The sequence below is a fragment of the Oratosquilla oratoria genome, chromosome 7 (assembly GCF_046742065.1).
Source record: "Oratosquilla oratoria isolate Oo_2021 chromosome 7, ASM4674206v1, whole genome shotgun sequence".
Taxonomy (NCBI): domain Eukaryota; kingdom Metazoa; phylum Arthropoda; class Malacostraca; order Stomatopoda; family Squillidae; genus Oratosquilla; species Oratosquilla oratoria.
The window spans coordinates 22,701,160-22,721,159 of NC_134783.1; the positions used below are offsets into that span (position 1 = coordinate 22,701,160).

Genomic DNA, 20,000 nt, shown 5'->3' on the forward strand with positions numbered 1-20,000 from the left:
CACACACACACACACACACACACACACACACACACACACACACACACACACACACACACACACACACACACACACACATATATATATATATATATATATATATACATATGTATATATATATGTATACTTCCCCTAAAGCCTCATTTCAGCTTCTTCATTACCGGGGATACCCACATAGGATGGTACCCAGTAGGAGGGATCAGATTTAAAGTTGCCGGGAATTTGGGTGATCCACAAATGGGTGTCGTGAACCAGTGGATGGTCTTGAGGGTGGAGATTGCTTGTAATGTAATTAGCGAATATGATATTATTATGTAAGATGCAGGGAGGGAAGTTATGGAGAACATATATGGCAGTGAGAGTGACGAAGAATTTAGCTGTAAGGAAGAGGCGATGCTGGGGGAGGGGGGGAATCCAGGTCTTGTTTAAGTCAGGATCACTTCTGCATAACCCACGCCGTGGCTAGAACGGGGACTATCGGTGTATTCTGATGGTTGTTGAATGAATAGGTAGGTGAGAGAGAGAGAGAGAGAGAGAGAGAGAGAGAGAGAGAGAGAGAGAGAGAGAGAGAGAGAGAGAGAGAGAGAGAGAGAGAGAGAGAGAGAGACTCTCGTCGGATGGGTTTAGCTGGTAATTGATCTTCGGCTAAGGTGACTAATGTGATGCGTTGTTGTCATTGTTGTTGGGGGATTTTGTCGTAGTTTTCTGATGTAGAGAACAAGTCTGCCATTTTACTACGGTGTGGATGGGCATCATGTGGGTATTTCTTGAACTCTTTATGGTGACCTTTATCCAGTTTAGGTATTTTAGTGACATCAAAGTGCGGTGGATATCCAGGAGGGTTCACTTTCTGCGTACGAACTCTTCAGATCAGTACTGCGAAAAGTATCTATATTAAGCCGTGGTCAAGTTTATTCTGTATGTGGCCCTGGTATCAATTCTAGAGTGATTATATCTGTCTGTTCTCCATCCTGTGTGAGATATCAGTTTCAATGTTTTGTTTGTCACTACTAGAAGAATTCGATTCAAACTGTACTACATCGTAGGAAATAGTTCCATTCTCCAATCTGAACACATGAGGAAGTTTAGTGGCTGAGCGGGTTAGGGCGTCGTTAATTGTGGTGTCAAGGGGATGGCGGTTCGAACGCTGCCACCGGCGAAGTTAAATTAAGGGCATGGTTCATGAAATTCCACACTACAAAGTCGTATGTAAAAGGCACAGTCCTAGCCTCCCTACGTAAGGGGTGAGGTTGTGTCGTTGAACCATAATATCATCACCTACGTCATCTGCTACTCTCCTCTTCACCGATTGTCTCTCCCTTCTAGCATGCTCAGTATTAATTAGTCCAGTTGTTTCTCTTATCAAATTCTCGTCGTGTGATAAAGAACTCGCTTTCTTCTTTATTTCTCATTACTTTTCGTGCATTATTGGTAGCTATTTCAAAATACAGCAACGAGTGCATTGTCTGACAGGATGTCCAATAAAAACATTAACAAAAATTCGTTGCACATATCTTTGCCTTGGCAATTTCACTGTACAGATTGACCTCTCATTAACGGACACCGCATTACCGGATATCGGATGCAACGGGCAAAATCCACGGGTCTGGTCAGAAATCAGCTGGTCCGGTCCAACAATCTAAATTTCGCGGGTAGGGTGAATGCGTCTGTTAGTTCGGCATTTGTCCGCTGAGTGGCTGATAGCGTGATGGCGCGCACTTTGTTTTGTTTACTAGTTAACAAGATCGTGACCGGTGTGGACGACTGAACGTTTACTAGCTGCGTTTGCGGTGTTTTCGCTGTGTTTTCGGTGTTTTTGGTGCTGTGCAATCACTATGCCACCCAAAGCTAAAGTAAATAAAAGTTACAAGAGTACAGTATTATTAGTATTACTGTAGTACAGTACATACCAATTATATTATTACAGGTATTTTGGTATAATATGTATGTACGTATACTATGATTTTATAGAACTTGAGAGGTGATCTCCCCCCAATACACACACACACACACACACACACACACACACACACACACACACACACACACACACACACACACACACACACACACACACACACACACACACACACACACACACGGCCCGGTGGCGGATTGGTAAAGCACTGGCCTCACAAGCCGGAGAACCGGGGTTCGATTCCCCGGCCGGGCGGAGACAAGTTGGGTTTGTCTCCTTTCACGTGTAGCCCCTGTTCACCTAGCAGCGAGTAGGTCCGGGACGTTAGTCAAGGAGTTGTGACCTTGCTGTCCCGGTGTGTGGAGTGTGAGTGGTCTCAGACCTTCCCAGAGATCTGCTAATAATGAGCTCTGAGCTCACTGCCGTAGGGTGGTGTCTGGCTGTCTCGACAGAGACTGCAGCAGATCCGAGGTGAATACACACACACACACACACACACACACACACACACACACACACACACACACACACACACACACACACACACACACACACACACAAAAACACTCCAAATCAACGGATTATTCACATCAACGGACTCCGTTACCCCCCTTTTAGTCCGTTAGTAAGAGGTCAATCTGTATATAACATAACTGAGATCAAGGCAAATTAAAATGTTCTACGTGATGAGTACAGACATCACACAAGCATGATACATGGAAAACATATGTAGCTAATTTCTAAGGCGTCTTGTCAGAATGTCGTGAAAATTCAAAAGAGACGTTTTATTTATGCAAAAAGATTGAAGTCTTATGAACACAAATTTTCCAATTGAAATGTTTGAGAAAAAAATTCCCCTTTTTTTTTAGCTTAAGGTAAGGGTAGAGAGTGGTTTAGGAGAGAGAAAATCTTGACCGCTACATATATGTATACATATATACACGAGTACGTTTCTTTTCCCTCAGGCGTTGCTGCCAACCTCCCACCAACCCTCACTGCGGACATGAATCTTCACGTGGTCAACGAGGACACGCCCATCGGCACGGCCATCTACACCCTCCAGGCTCAGGACCCCGAGGGCTCCAGGGTCAAGTTTGGCCTCTCGGGGACAGATCGTCTTAAGGTTGACCCCGACAGCGGCGTCGTCAGGATCGCCAGGCCTTTAGATCGAGAGGTAAGAGAGAGAGAGAGTTCCTCTCTTCATGGAGAGGTGGGTGGCTTTCACTGGTACCGTTGGGGGTTGAAGTCGAGCCTTCGTGTTCGCGAAGTAGAATCAAAGGCGATCATACCGTAATGTCTGTAGTGTTGTCAACGGAGTCAGCAGTTCGATGCACTCGACCGAACATGGCTTCCACGATATAATAGGTTCTTTGTCTATCTCTCTTCAAGGAGACATATCTTCGGAGCAGCTTCGAGTCGAAGAGAATTAAACACTATTGCCTCGATTTTTTTTTCTAGTCTGTCCTAGCCGTAGGTGTAAAAAAAAAATCAGGTGGATGGTGGAGTCCTCCCAACGTTAGTTGTCAGAGGAGAGAGAATAGGACAAGATTTGTTTTTTCTATCACGCATGTTGGAGTTAAATCATTCAAATAATTCTATCGGAGTTGAATGGGTTATTTCGATATTCTGTAGTTCAGTCAAATTGGCAGTTTTTTCTTTACGAAATAGGTAAAGGTCCCGATGACAACGGCCCGAACTACCTTGTCGTTTGGTCTTACTCTGCTCGTATTAAAAACTACAACTTAACTAATTAAGGCAAAAACTTCAGTGTCATAAAATTCATGCTGGAAGTATATATATATATATATTTTCTGTAAGACCTTCAGTTCCCAGAGTTTCATGCCTATATTTACATCAGTAGCCATGATGTTAGACTTATTGTTTGATCATTTGGGCATATAAACATCGAACCTCTTTGGAAATACATAGTCGCAGGTGATTACCACACATATTTTCCTTGTACCTACGGTAAGTAGTTGTAATTAATTCAGCCGGCATATTACTTTCTAACATAGTAATGAAATTTCATAGGTTATGCTTTTCATTCACTGGCAAACAAGCACCAATAATTACGTAAATCTGTCACAGTGATTGTTTTGTTGTAAGCTATATTATCACTATCATTCAATAATGTATAATTTTGTATATCCTCCATTTTAACATGTAAGCTTTTACTTGCGACGAAGGTCGAGGGGATGGCGGTTCGAGTCCTGCCACCGGCGAAGTTGAACCAAGGGCATGGTTTATTAAATTCCACGCTACAAAGTCCTCTGTGAGGGGCACCGTCCTAGCCTTCCAATAGGGGGAAGCTTGTTTAACTAAACCATATCATCATCATCATCATCATCATCATCATCATCATCATCATCATCATCATCATCATCATCATCATCATCATCATCATCATCATCATCATCATTATCCTTCATCTATGATACTGGTGGCGAGACCAAAAATGAGTGGTGGTTCTGCAAAAAAGACAGCGGAGCTGCCAGTTATCAAAACCTGTCAACCCTACTTCGCCTCCGTCAGAAGGTGCAGCCCTTAGAGTCTGACACTCGGTCACCGGACTGAGCTTAAGGTCTCTGACTGTAACTATATTCCCCAAATGAAATGCGATGATAATGAATGCCGACAAAGGACACTTTATCCATCATGAGGTCGAGTGAAATATAAATATATATATATGAAGATAGGAGGGTGGTAAAGAAACACACAAGTCAGAGCTGAGTTTATGTCTTATTTCTATCTAACTATAGTCTTCTTTCCAACAGTATGTTAACATAATCGTTTTACCATGATTGTAATTTAGCATCTCTCTCTTCTCGTACACAGTATTTAATTACTTTGTATGCTGCTATTATTCTATGACGTTTTCGCGTTTAGCTATTCACTTTGAATTTAGCAGATTTTTTGCGACACTGCTTCTGACCCAGGGCAGTGAACAGGATGCAGGGATGACCCGTCATCCAGAAGGTGCCAAGATAAGAGGGAGGGAGGAGGGTGGAGGGGAGTGGAATATATGGGAAATGGAATGGGTGGGAGTGGTTTCTATGCCTTTTTCTTTTTGGCTACCCCCCGTGTAGGTGGGAAAAAGCCTTTGGTATATGTATGTATGATGTTCTGTCTTTCAATAAAAAATTCGAGGTGAACATATCCTTCTGCTGCTGCTCTGTAACATGTGACTATGGCTGGTTCTTTAATTCTGGATGCAGCGCCAGGGACTCTGAACTCCATTGTCATTACTTCTATGGACAAACCAAGATTATGCTCATTGTTTTGCTTTGTATTACTTCCAAGATTCTAGTCTCAATTTCAGAATACAATATTAATACCCGTGCTCAATAATATATGGTAGATTTAATAGAACTCAGCTAAAAATGTAGGTAAAAGTAAAGTGATGAGATGTACATGGGGTGAAAGTGGCAACAGACTGGAAGTGAGCATTAAGGGAGAGCGACTGGAGGAAGTGGATAGTTTTAGATACTTGGGTGCGAATGTGGCAGGAAAGGGAGGAGTGGAGGTAGAGATAGAATGTAGATTGAGAGAAGCGAGTAAAAGCCTTGGTGGATTAAAATTGTAATGAGAAATAGACATTTGGGAATGGATGCTAAGAGGAGATTGTATGAAGGAGTGATTGTGCTAACAGCACTGTATGGGGTAGAAGCATGGAACATAAGAGAGGAAAAGAGAAGAAGTTTGAATGTGTTTGAGATGAGGTGTCTGAGAAGTATGATAGGGGTAACTAGGCTGGATAGGGTGAAAAATGAGGAGGTGAGGAGGAGAACAGGGGTGGTAAGGGAGTTGGGAGATAGGGTTGATGAAAGAGTATTGGAATGGTTTTGACACATGGAAAGAATGAGTGAAGAAAGACTAGTAAAAGAGGTATGGATGGCAAATGTGGAGTGAGTGAACATGAGGGGGCGACCTAGGATGAGATGGATGGATGGGGTGAAAGGGGCTTTGGGGAAGAGGGAATGTCTGTTGAGGAAGGACAGGAGAGGGCAAAAGACGGGTGAATGAAAAATGGTTGTATATGGATAATGTTGTGATGCATGAGGTGGAATGGATGGGGGGATGGGGGGTGAGGTAGTATGTATGAGAAATATTTGACTCAGTCCGAAGGAATTTCTTCCTGTCCTCTCCTTTTCTGCATGAGGGGAAGGAGAGGAGGGGTCGCCGATTTAATGAAGCGGCCTTGCTGTGGATGTGCTGTGTCTTGAGTCACTGCTTCTGACCCAGGGCAGTGGACAAGATGCAGGGATGACCCGTCATCCAGGAGGTGCCAAGATAAGAAGGAGAGTAGGAGGATGGAATGGGTGGGAATGGTTTCTATGCCTTTGTTTTTTGGCTACCTCCCTTGTAAGGGGAAAAAAACCTTTGGTATATGTATGTATATATGTATTCTTATTTTATTATTATTATTATTATTACTATTATCATTATCATCCTTATTATTATTATTATTATTATTATTATTATTATTATTATTATTATTATTATTATTGTTATTATTATTATTATTATTATTATTATTATTATTATTGTTATCAATATTATCATTATTATTATCATTATTATTATCATTATAATTGTTATCATTATTACTGTTATCATTATTATAATTATCATTGTTATCATTATCATTATTATTATTATTATTATTATTATTATTATCATTATCATTATCATTATTATTATTGTTATCATTATTATAATTATAATTATAATTATCATTATCATTATCATTATCATTATCATTATCATTATTATTATTATTATTATTATTATTATTATTATTATTATTACTATTTGATTTTAAGTCTTTTTCATTTATAACTAATCCGATGTTCATGCAGAACGGCGAGCCACAAAACTGATTCCAAATATAAAAAATAAATAATAGGAAAATCGACTAAAACATATGAATCTGTTTTTCCTAAAAAGGCGTAGACTCAGAGGTGACTTGATACAGGTCTTTAAGATTCTTTAGGGAATTGACAACATCAAAAGTGACAAAATTTTCACACTGAATGATAATCCGACAAGAAATAACGGTCTCAATCTGTCACGAAATATATTTAATTTGGAAGTGGGTAGACACAACTTTACCAACCGTGCAGTTAATGAATGGAACAAACTTCCTGCAGAGGCAGTGCAATGTAGTTCAGTTCGAAGCTTTAAGATTCGTTTAGATAAACACCTAAGCAAGATGCTGTAATGACTGTCATTTATTTTATATTATTTGTTATCATTTGTTTGTTTATTATTTGCTTGATTTTTATTTATTGTTAGTTATCGATTATTATCTACTATTTACCTGTTTGTTTATCATTTAACCACAGCTATGTATTTATCTATTCTATTTATCATTATTTATATTATTATATATATATATTTTTTTTTCTTTATTTATCATTATTATAATTTTTCCGCATCCAACCTAGTTATGGACCAAAAGGTCTCCTGTTGGCATGCTCCTCCTTTGTAATTGCAACTTCACTTTCGCAATGTATCAAGGTATCGTCAGTGTATACAATATTTTGCGCACCAAGATTGTAATGTCTCCCAAATTAGTCCTTTATTACACCAAGTAGGATAGGACTTTGCACACCTTAGCCTACTGTGGTCTACCCAGTTCCAACTCCTTTCACGATTTCCATCTCGAATCCAAATATTTGTTTTCCTGTTGTTTAAGTAATCTCCAATCCCCGAGAGTAATTTTCCTTCGATATCCTTACTAATTTCTCCAGAATCATCTTTTACTAGTCTTATCAAACACATCTTTGTGATCTAGTCTGCAAGTTAGGTCACCATTGTATAGGTCTTTGAGAACAGTCACTATTGTATATTTTCTCTTCATATAACCATATATATTTTCATATATCAGCAACTCTATTTTCTGTGTAAGTCTATTCAGTACACTTCTTTCTATCATCTTGTATAATACGATGTAAGCGATATGGGTCTGTAACCATTGCCGCTTTCGTAGGACAAAAAAAATAATGAGATCTGAAATAGGCCTTTCATCTAAGGTAATCAAAAAGTTAATATCGTATGTTCGTCCATCTGCTTCAAATGCTGTCGATCTACCCTTTCAAACAGAATTCAGGAACTCATTTGTAGTAATTAGGACGCATATATCATCACTGGTGGTTATTGACTTCCTACCAATATCCTTTTTTGTATCAATGTTTACTTAGGCACCTTTGTACTTCATTTAGAAGGATTTCATAACTTGAAGCATGGACCTATCTCTTTGATATTTTCTTAGTTCACTCACGCCTGTTTAAGAATATCATTGCATCTGGTAGAACCTAACTTGAGCACGTTCACATCGAAATGAAACTGCAGTAGCAGTATGAGAGTTCTCACGAACGTCACAGAAATGTAAATGTTTACTTTACCGATCTGCCGCGTTGCCAAACGTACGATGTTCTCGAAATGCCGCACAGCATTGTGCCAATATGGAGAGGGCATCAACATGAGCAGCAATCCGCTCACATGGAGGCAGTATGGTCCTCGTCAAACCCACACACCAAGTTCAGGCTGGAAAATAGATGCAATATAGTTCTCCATCTCTATTCTTATGTTTCATTCCATCACTTTTGTAACTGGGGAGTTACAGTAAAATGAAGATTACATGGATCAGCTAAAAAAAAATTAAGGGTTAAAGGTCATACCGATTAGATGTCATGGTGATGAACATTTTAGTTGTGTCAGTCATTTATCTAATTTACTGTTGGTTGCACTAACAATATCAGTACAGTCACTCATAATTCGATGAGATACAATACCTCACTTCACAGATTTTAGAATGCTCTCAAATTAATAACATACTAACAAACAATGGAAACTGGTGAAATATATTATCATTTTTTCTTTTCATTCAGCAATCCAGTTACAAAAATATTTACTACTAAAGTCTGAACGAATATTACTTTTCGAATTCATTTCATGAAAATAATTCAACAGGTGAATAAACTTCCAAATCAGATAAACGAAAAAAAAAAAAAAAAATGAAGAGAGGGTGTATATCCAGCATTAATATATATATATACATATATATATAATATATATATATATATATATATATATATATATATATATATATATATATATATACATATATATATAATACACACAAGCAAATACACCCACAAGATACGTTATCTCTGTGAATCGTTAAAAGAAGATACAATTCAATTTAAAACCACAACGAATTTAAAAATAGGTATAGTAAACGGAGGAAAAGGAACGGAATTACAGGAACGCAGCTTGTTTCCTGTTCATTACAATAAGACGAACAAAAATATTACTTGTGCTGATAAATGAGAACGGCACGGGGTTGAGAGGGTAAAGGCTGAAGTTAATTTGAACTGAATAACAGGAGGTGGGATTAAACAAAGGCATTATCTACGAGTACTATGCAAGTATGTGAGATCTTTAATGAAAAGTGGACTTCCTCCAAGTTCTCTCAATGTTTATTATTGAAAAAAAAAATAATAAATGGAAACGCTGCCGAAATATGAAGGGATGGGATAGGCAACCTAATTAATCTTAATACTAAGCTACAAATAAATAAGGTACGTGAGGCGTTCTAGTGGCAGCCACGATGCCGTCAGTATTAGTGAGTTTTCGTCATCAACATTTGGTCATAAACAATATACAATAATACAAGTTATGCGAATGTCCTGTGGCATGTGACCTATGCGCATGTGGAGTAAGGTATAGCTCATAGTCGTAACATTTCTTATCATGTTTTGGAAAAATGCGCAAAAGCACATAATGACATTATCTTGTTAATGTTAACAATTTTGTTGCCGTTTGAGGGCGCCTGTAATAATCATTCTGTCGATCACTACTGCTTGTGAATTGTATCTTTGTTCTGGTTGCCGTCGATCGACTATTCAGCCGAGGGAAACTCTGCGAAGCAAAAGGGTTAAATGAATACACAAAATACAGATAATTTCATCCTAATGAACATAAGAATGAAGGAGACTGCAAAAGACCATAAGGCCTACACTAGGTAGCTCCGTATCCATCACCACCTGTCATCCCCATCCATAAAGTTCTAGCTTTCATAATATGTAGATGTGGGCCTGCAGTTGTCAGGAAAGTCGCGAAGGCGACAAGTTCATTTGAAGATTATGTCCTATTTTGGGAAAACTAACCAAAGGGAAGAAAGAAAAAGATCTTAGGGTAATTACTGATAACTACCTTTAATCACTTGAGTATCGTATTCCTGTCTTAGAGAGAGCAAATAGAATGTTAGCTCGATCTTTTGACTTCAAAAGTTAGGTCATCGTCAGCCAATTATATAGATTATTGGTCATCCCATACTTGGAATACGCTGCCTTTGGGTATATATATATATATATATATATATATAAATATATATATATATATATATATATATATATATATATATATATGTATGTACATATATATGGTATATATACATGTATATTTATATATATATACATGTATGTATGTATATATATATATATATATATATATATATATAAATATATATATATATATATATATATATATATATATATATGTATGTGTGTGTGTGTGTGTGTGTGTGTGTGTGTGTGTGTGTGTGTGTGTGTGTGTGTGTGTGTGTGTGTGTGTGTGTGTGTGTGCGATTCACCACCATGGTCTTTGGATCACGTGTTGGACTCATGATCGACAGCTATTTTTTCCCTCCTGGAACAGAGCTCAGAGCTCGTATGACCGATCTATGGGTAATGCTGTGACCTTACACACACACACACACACACACACACACACACACACACACACACACACACACACACACACACACACACACACACACACACACACACACACACACACACAACGCCCCGCCCAAGAGAGTACGAGTAACGACTCGAAGCGCAGCGATACTGAAATTATTTCAGCCCTGGGCGGGATTCGAACCCGGACCGACGTAGTGACAGTCGGGTGTGTGAGTAGTAGGGTTGTGAGGTAAACACCGAGAATCGTTGGAGAATTTATTCACTGACGTTTCACTCATATCAGAATTTCTTCAGTGTGTGCATGTACATGGAGAGAAATCAACGAATTTATAACCCACATGCTCGATACCGCGTTCCTTTCCTAACCAACCCCATTCCTCCTTTTCGCCCCCCGTCCACTCCCGGAGCGCCAATCAACTGTCGTCCATCTTTCAATAATATATATATATATATATATATATATATATATATATATATATATATATATATATATATATGTATATATATATGTATATTTATATATATATATGTATATGTATATATATATATATATATATGTATATACATATATATATATATATATATATATTATATATATATATATATGTGTGTGTGTGTGTGTGTGTGTGTGTGTGTGTGTGTGTGTGTGTGTGTGTGTGTGTGTGTGTGTGTGTGTGTGTGTGTGTGTGTGTGTGTGTGTGTGTGTGTGTGTGCCTGCGTGTGTAGTACACCAGTTTTTTCATGTTAAGTTGTATTTTGGATTTAACAGTGTTTTATCTTTAGCTTCAGTTCTATTTTTATTCTTACACTTAGTACTTGACCTAAATGATAATGAATGCTGCAACTTTTTACGTTCGCTTCATTTGCGCATATGTTGCAGACGCTGTTCCAACCAAAGTCACCACGTAAACATTTATTCGACAAATGTGGAAGAGCTTCCAGCAAGTGCAAACATTCACATTTTTGTAACTTATGCGAGGACTTACAGTGTTAATATGTTATTTAAGGCCGTATTGTCCCATCGCGCCCAATAAGTGATATCTGTGTTCGGAAATAGATCTGCACCCGACGTCGAGACATCCGAACATAGAGTGTTGTTATGTGAACAAATCTAGCGCCGTGACAACGGGGTCTAACCGAGGGAGAATTGGACCCTTTCGCCACCAGAGGGAAGCTGCGAAAATAAAGGAAAGAGAATGATGGCAGCAAAATGATAAGAATAGGAAGGGGGTATCACTTATTTAATCACTCACACATAAATGTCTCATGACAAATTATAACCGGATTGACGCTTGAGGATACTAATTAGAAAATAAAAAGTCATTGTCAAACGGGATGTATGCAATACGATTTCAGTGACCCATTTTTGCTGTTCGTCATTTTTTTTTAGGTTTTGACCTGTTACGTGACCAGTTCCAGGTTTGAGCTGGTTGGTCATCTTCTACTCGGAGTTGATCCACATACGAATGAAACTGTTGGACGGGACCAAGGTCCATATAGTATACTATATGGACCTGGAAACCTGGAAACCTGGAAACCTGGAAACCTGGAAAATGTGTTTGCACGGGCATGGCTGGCCACATTGTTAACAGTCCTTTAGCCAAATGAAACCCCTTGGCGTTTTCTTAAATAAAAGCTACAAAGGACAGCAGCCACTTGGCAAGGGCAATGTCTTCTAACTAGATCAAAACGTTGAGACTATTGTTCTGCCTTCTGCCTTCCAGCACATCTTTCACTTACTGCATGCGAGTGGACTAACCGCCACCGCCGCCTCCACTGACTCGCCCATAGAATCTATTTCGTTTTACTGGCGCCGCACAAAACTGCAATTTATTTCCTCTGGACTTGATATTTCCATTTCCATATGCAAAACTTTCTGTATGAAGATAACTTGCAACATCACGACAAACGAGGGGTGTTTTACAACGATGAGAGTATGTTAGAACGTTCACCATTTTTCCGTCTACATTGAATTTTCTTAGAATTCATCGCTTGATCTCGTCTCTTGGATGGCATTCCCTCCCTCCCTCCCTCCCTCCCTCCCTCCCTCGAGAATTTTAAACTATGAAAGGAGAAGAATTAGCTACCGTATATGATTGCATAACCTGGGCATATTGAGAGAAAATGTGTCTAAGCATTTAATATTTTTATCTAATTGTATATATATATATATATATATATATATATATATATATATATATATATATATATCTTACAACATCTATGCGTCTCCAACATTTCCCCCACCTATTTTTTCGTTGTTCCCTCCACCTCACGTAGAGACGACTATGCACCTCCCACGCACATTCAAATGTAGTATATTACACTTGCGTTTCTTCTTCCGTCACTTTAGATTAAACCGTAATGATTTCATGTTTTACTTAACGGTTGGACTAACATTCTTGTCTTCTTTCCTCCCCCCTGCAGAAAAACGACACGCTGCGGCTTCTGGTGACGGCAGAGGATGAAGTAAGAGGAGGCACAGACAACAACCTCGTTAGAGTTCCCGTCTCGCTCATTGTCCTGGATACCAACGATAATCCGCCCTCTTTCAGGCTGGTAAGTATTGAATATTCGTGTTAAATGCATCTCAATTCATGGAAGTGAGTCTGTATGGAAGCTTGCTAGGAGAAACCGTGGAGAATGGCGTCTGCGTATGACTGAAGCGACGCATCATCCTTCTAATTGGTGGTGATGATGATGAAGATGATGATGATAATGATGATGAATAGCTTGTTTGCTTGACTAGAAGAGTAACAAAACAAGAAAAAGTGTGCTTGGCTTTCCTCTGAGCCAAGTGTTGCTTCACCTCCACATGGTAACATGAAGGACTATTTCCCACCTGGCAAGTCGATGCCAAAAGGTGGAGTACTGACTGACTGACTGGTAGCATATTCACCCACTGCCATGACTTCCCTCGACCATGTAACAATAACTTCGCTTCTCCTACTAACAAGCCCTGCCAACTATGGTGCATGGCATTAGGTGGGTGGGTGGGTGGGGGAGAGGGTGGTCTCTGGAAGCCTCTTTCCATAACCCACACATTGACGGTGCAGACCGAGTGAGATCCAGGTACTTGTAAAGGGAGGGCGGTACAGCTCGGTAGTCACCTACATGTCTGAGCAGTCATTTTTAGGGTCTACTTTGCTCATCCATCATGGAAAAAAGGGCCATAAAAGATGCCTTAAACATAACCTACCCATCTTTCACATGGCTGGGGAGCAGCTTCCAGTATGGTGATGCAGTATGCAGCCCTATAGCAGCAGCCCTCCCAGATCCCCCCCCCCAAAAAAAAAAAATGCCCGTCATATTTCAGTTCCTCATCCACAGAATCCAAGTCACCGTTTCTCTCTCACTACCTCTCAAACATCAAAAATACCTTCCTTCTGCCAAAACATGGACACACCCATCTCCCCTCGATATACACCATCAATCTGGTTTGTACAAGGGATCACCCACTACCAAAGCATGGGTATAGCAGGTTCTGACCCTGTTCTAACACGCAATCCATACCCGTACTTGTACCCCAGCAACCCAAACACTAATGCATCAATCTTTTTGATGGATTTTTTGTAGACTCATCCTAAATCGGGAGAAATCTACACCTTCTTCAATAATTCGAAACTGTACCTACAAGAGACACAATTGCGCGATATTGTCCGCATGGATAGAAGCGCTGGTAAATTACAGACCAAGACACAATAAGATACGCGTACATTTTCCCACTTGAGACGTTATTATTCCTATCCTCCCCCCATTTGCTGGGCTTGGTAGAACTTGCTGGGGGAGAGGGGTTTGCTCCCAGACCCTCCCTTGAACCCAAATCTTTTTAATATGCTGCTCAAGAACTACCCTCGCTGGTGGTATGCAGTCAAGCTCTTGTAGACTTCTTTGAGAAGAGATCCTGTCTCACCTCGTCCACTTCCGTAAGGTTACTGGTACGGTCATACATTAACACCACAAACCTCTCTAGAACAGTCGTGGATTCTTCATTGATGTTTTCAGGTGACGACGTAAGGGCCTATAACGCTGGAGTTAGTTCCGGCAAGACAGTCCATATGTCCCACGCCGTCTTCTCGCCTCATCCACGGAAAAATGACACCGTGTCACATCCTGCTAGGGCATGGCACATCGGCAAAACTGGTGCTTTAGTTGGACCTAGGGAGGAGGACACGTCATGCACTGGGACATTACACACATTTCCCCCTGATCCGTAGGTCACTCAACACCTTTCAAGGAGTGGTAAACAGATCTTCTCTTGGTCTAGATGGGCAAACGACCACTTCAATTTCATATCTAGCAATAGAAAAAAGTAGAACACGATTTTAGAAAAGAAGTAATAAACAGCCCATCAAACAGAAAATCTCACTTAAACTGAGCATTCCTTTCCTTAAGTATTACATTTCTAAGTGCTTTGAGAAATCTATCAACCTGCCTAGCTAGTTATGTCACAGTAGAAAGCGACGAGAAATTGCATTCCTGTACAATAAGGACTATGTATTTATTGCTTTTATTATTGATGAAGCCGCAAAACATGTATTATTCCAAGTAGTTCGCAATAGAAAATAGAATGATATTTACCTCTCTATAACGTTGTTAGTTATCTCTGTAGAGATAGGAAGCGATCGTACGACACGCACAGGCCAAGCTTGTAGAAAACATCCATTAAAGACCTGTCTCTTGTGCCGTGTATCTTCAAGGTTGTGTATATAGTTAAGGGGCACTCTCTTAATCGTTTATGGTGCGTGCTAGCAGTAGCTTCAGGCCGGCAACGGGCCCTTGATATACTGTTAAAGACAACTAATTATGCAATCGAATTGCATGCCTGACTCTCTGAGGGATCATCTTGGTTGGAACTGATTGCTTCTGACATTCCGAGGAAAAGGTTCCATTAAATGAGGTTTTCACTTTAAGTAAGTCCTTTCACGATACGGGCTGTCATCTAGAATCCCTCAAATGTCATGCCTTGAAAATAGACGAATTTCCTTGCCTTGAAAGTATACAGTCAGGTCAGGGCATTCCACGTTCTGCCCCTAGCTCATGTAGTTTTTGGTGGAATATTTTAATCAGTTTTGACAGTGATAGTACTACTGCCTTGTTTATTTCAAGGATTTTTCGATCTTTGCAATTAGTTCGGCAAAAGTAAGCTTATCTAAGTCGAATGATTAATCGTCGGCGTTGGGTTTGGAAGCCTGCTTTATCGGTAGCGTCTTGTTATACAAGCTGACAAGACACTGTGTATAGTACCTAGCAGCAATTGTAACTTAATCAGATCACCAGAAGAAAGTTTTGCAATCAACCTATTATCTTTCAAAAGTTTAGTGCAATTTCAGACGTCCTGGTTCACTCCTAACGTAGAAGCACGATGCAGGTTTTCAGAATTGTCATACTCCTACTAAAAGAAACTCTAGCTTTTGTGGTTTAAAACGGCCACTACTAGACCGTCTCGATTTCATAGGACTTAAAAAGGAATCGATAGTCTGACGGTAAAACTTCGTGCCTTGCAGCTCTTTTGTTCATATGTAATAATTACCCAAACCAGACAATACCATTTGTGTAAAAAAAATATTCGCATCTTATTACGAAGCGTAAAAAAAATCTCAACAGCGCGCCCTCACGATCGTTCAAGTTGACATCATCAACCAAGTTTTACATGGCACGAAATTTGAAATGCGTTTCACGGGGTGCTGACTTTTATTATGGGACTGCATAATGAGGGCAGGGTTGAAAAGAAAAGAAAAACAGACATTGCATTTATTTATCTGTTATTTTGGGTGTACGTGTTCTAAGGGGAGAGAGTGGGGGAATATCAGATAATTTTTTGGTGGAAGGTAAGTTGAGAATGGAGGATAGATGGAGAAAGAGGAAAAGGACAAAAGGTCAGGAGGTACTTAGAGTAAACTGCTTAAACGAGAAATAAAAGGAGGAGTACAAGAAGCTGAGAGAAGAGTGGGAGGGAGTGAAGGATAGAGTAGAACTAGGAGTGGAGGAGGAATGGGGATGGTTCAAGGGTGGCTTTGCAAGGCGTGCAAAGATGGTGTATGGAACAAGGAAGACAGGAGGAAATAGAAGGAAGGGTAGTGAGTGGTGGGGTGATGAAGCAAAGAAGGTTGTAAAGGAGAAAAGCGAGCATTCACAGATTGGTTACAAAATAGGATGAGAGAATCATATGAGAGGTACAAAGAAAAGAGAAGAGAAGTAAAACATAAGATAGAGGAGGCAAAGAGGAGTACAGATGTGAAATGGAGTAAGAGTATGACAGAAAAAATTGAAAGTGATAAAAATATGTTTAGAAAGAAATTAAGAGAGGAAGAGTAGGTGAACCAAGTAGAGAAGAAAAGGTAAAAGCTGCAGATGGAAAGATGATAATGGAAGAGACGGCAATGAGAGGAAGATGGGCAGAGTATTTTAGGAAGTTGCTAAATGTGAAGGAGGATAGGGGAAGACAGGTAGTTGCAGTGGGAAGCGCTAAGAAAATGACAGTGATGAATGAAGAAGATGGAGGAGAAATAAGGAAAGATGAGGTGACAGCAGTTATTAGAATGATGAGAGCAGGTAAGGGACCTGGGTTGGTTGGGTGTCATGCGGAGTGTCTTAAGAAAGGAGGTACAGTGATGGGGGACTGGCTGCTGAGGTTGTTTAATGTATGTCCAAAAAAGGGTAGAGTACCGGAAAACTGGAGGACTTCCAATGCCTGTATAGTTCTACTTTACAAAGGAAAAAGGGAATAAGTGTGAGTGTAGTAGTTTCAGAGGGATCAGTTTGAGTTGGGAAAGCTTATGGGAGGGTTTTGAATGAGAGAATTAGGAGAAGAACGGAGGGAGTAATTGGTGAGGAGCAGTGCGGGTTTAGAACAGGTAGGGGTTGCGTAGATCAGATTTTTGTTGTAAGACAGATATATGGGGAGCTTTAGGAAAAGGTAAGGATGTTTTTCGGGCCTTTATGGATTTGGAAAAAGCTTATGACAGGGTAGAAAGACATTGTGTGGGGTATTGTAGATATACTGTATGTAATAGGAGGAAAGCTATTAAGAGCAGTCTTTTTTTTTTTTTTTTTACGAGAGTAGTAGAGCCTGCGTGAGAATTAGAAATGGAGAGAGTGAGTAGTTTGTTGTAAAGGTGGGACTTGGCCATGGATGTATTATGTCGCCTTGGCTGTTCAATTTATACATTGATGTGGTGGTGCGAGAAGTAAATGCAAGGGTAATGGGTCGGGGATTAAATGAAGCGGTCTTGCTAGCAAGCCGATGTGTTGTGTCTTGCTGCATTGCCTCTGACCCACGGCAGTAGGCGAGATGCAGGGATGACCCGTCATCCAGAAGGAGCCAAGATAAGAAAGAGGGAGGGGTGGTGAATGGAAGTGGAGTGGATTTTATGTCTTTATTTTTGGCTACCTTCCTTGTAAGAAAAAAAAAAAAAACGTTGGTATATGTATGTATGTATTATTATTAAATGTCTCCAGCCCAGTTTATGGAAAAATTTGACCCTATTGGTTCCTCTTTAAAAGGGTGTGTCTCTCGTTATCATCTTCATCCTCTTCTTCAACTTCAGCACGCTGTAGCTAGGTATCATTAAAGTATCATTAAAGCGAGTTCTACACGACTCGTACCAAGAAACTTTGTTATCAAGCAAGATCTGTTTACTTTCCTCTTTACTTACATCAGACCAGCTAATCACAGCAACACCAGCTTTTCCTAAACCTCTGGCATCTCGAACAAGAGTATCATAGCCAGCACCTGCATTCGATCTTTTGTTATTGGTTTTCTGGCATATGATGTAGCACATCCAATTCATGATCAACTGGAAGAAAAGTCGAGATTTCGTAGATCATTGCTCTGAATATTTTCTGTCAATTATTTGCTTAAAAATCATATGATATTGTAAGATGATATATGTTCGTTTTCTCATTTAGAGAATGGTTTATTTGCAATATTCATCTTTGTAGAAGTACCCCCTTCCGTGTGTTTTTACTACTTATTTATTCCTTACCTGAAATCACTGCAAGTGCTCATGGAGGCTGCCATCTTGAAAACCGCGAAAGACCTGGGACTCGGCACTAATCACCTCTCAATTTTGTTTCTCCAAAGTGTGAAAAAAGTATTCCAAATTCTCAAATAAATCACCTCAGTGCTCTTTTCCCTTTCTCCATACAAACCAAACCCTAATTCATATCCATAAAGACTACCTTTGAATCCTTGCCACCACCTAACTTTACACCTCTCGAGACTACAATCGACTGCTTATAGAAGCAGGATTCCCACTTTCCTCTCTTACTGTGTGTGTGTATGTGTGTGTGTGTGTGTGTGTGTGTGTGTGTCTGTCTGTCTGTCTCTGTCTCCCCGTCCGTCCGTCCGTCCGTCCGTCCGTCCAGACAACATACGCTATGATATATACATCACGTACACCCAACCGCAATATTCTTCATATTGAAACTATTCAACTGAATGTGGTTAGAGGGCACCTACCCCATCGCCAAGAAAAGATAAAACTTTCCTAAACAGCCATCTCCCAATTCCCCGCACATATTACCTTTGAAAACTTTTGGAAATTTTGTTTCATTCCTATTTCCTGACAGCTGGCACACCAATCTCTTCTAGCAAATAACCCGGTGCAGTTAGAACCAACACTTCGCATCGCATTTGTTAACAACTAAGAAGTATACGCCGTTATTTTTTAATTAAAAGAAATACTTGATAACGCCTTCAGGTGGTGGATCCAACTCAAGTTCTTTCTCTTTAGGTAACCACTGAGCCTTAGGTATCTTGAGGTCTTAATTCCTCCAGGTTTCCGAGTACCCTTGGAGACCCAGCCCTCTCAACATATTCAACAAGGAGTTCTCCAAAAAAGTGTCCTTGGCATCCTCCACTATACTCTAGCCATCGACCACATAGGCAAACATACTATTATGGAATTACCGCCGACCGGTTGTAGAGGTAATCCTTGATCCATTGCAGGAGACCTCTCGCCCAGTAGGGAAAGTATGGCTTAAGGGCTGGCCAATTCGAAGGCTCTCTTAAGATCAAAGTGATTCAGAACCATTCTCTCCATGGTATTGCCCATGCAGTTGAAGAGTGAAATGGGTTTGTGCCCTCTTTCCCCGGATTAGGGGATGAGTACGTTCGGGAAACATCATTTGACCTCAAAAGACGACGCGGAACTATTTAGAGAATCTTGGATGTCTTTGGGGCAGGGGCACAGGAAGCTGGGCAGACGAATGATTGTCTTCATGACGATGGTAAGGGCAGGTGAAACATTCATTGCAGCTGGACACTTGAATTGCTGTTATGTAGGTTACCTGTGCTTCTCTATTCTTAC

The 20,000-nt window shown here is 40.0% G+C and overlaps 1 protein-coding gene across 3 annotated transcripts in view; it reads left to right on the top strand.

Annotated features, from left to right (window-relative positions):
• Positions 1–20,000, top strand: part of Cad87A (cadherin 87A) — a 324,473-nt gene that overhangs the window by 175,405 nt on the left and 129,068 nt on the right. For all 3 annotated transcript variants that reach the window (XM_076187818.1, XM_076187819.1, XM_076187820.1), the window contains 2 exons: positions 2,884–3,092; positions 13,114–13,245. In XM_076187818.1, the coding sequence (XP_076043933.1) occupies positions 2,884–3,092; positions 13,114–13,245 (341 nt within the window). The remainder of the gene's footprint in view (positions 1–2,883; positions 3,093–13,113; positions 13,246–20,000) is intronic.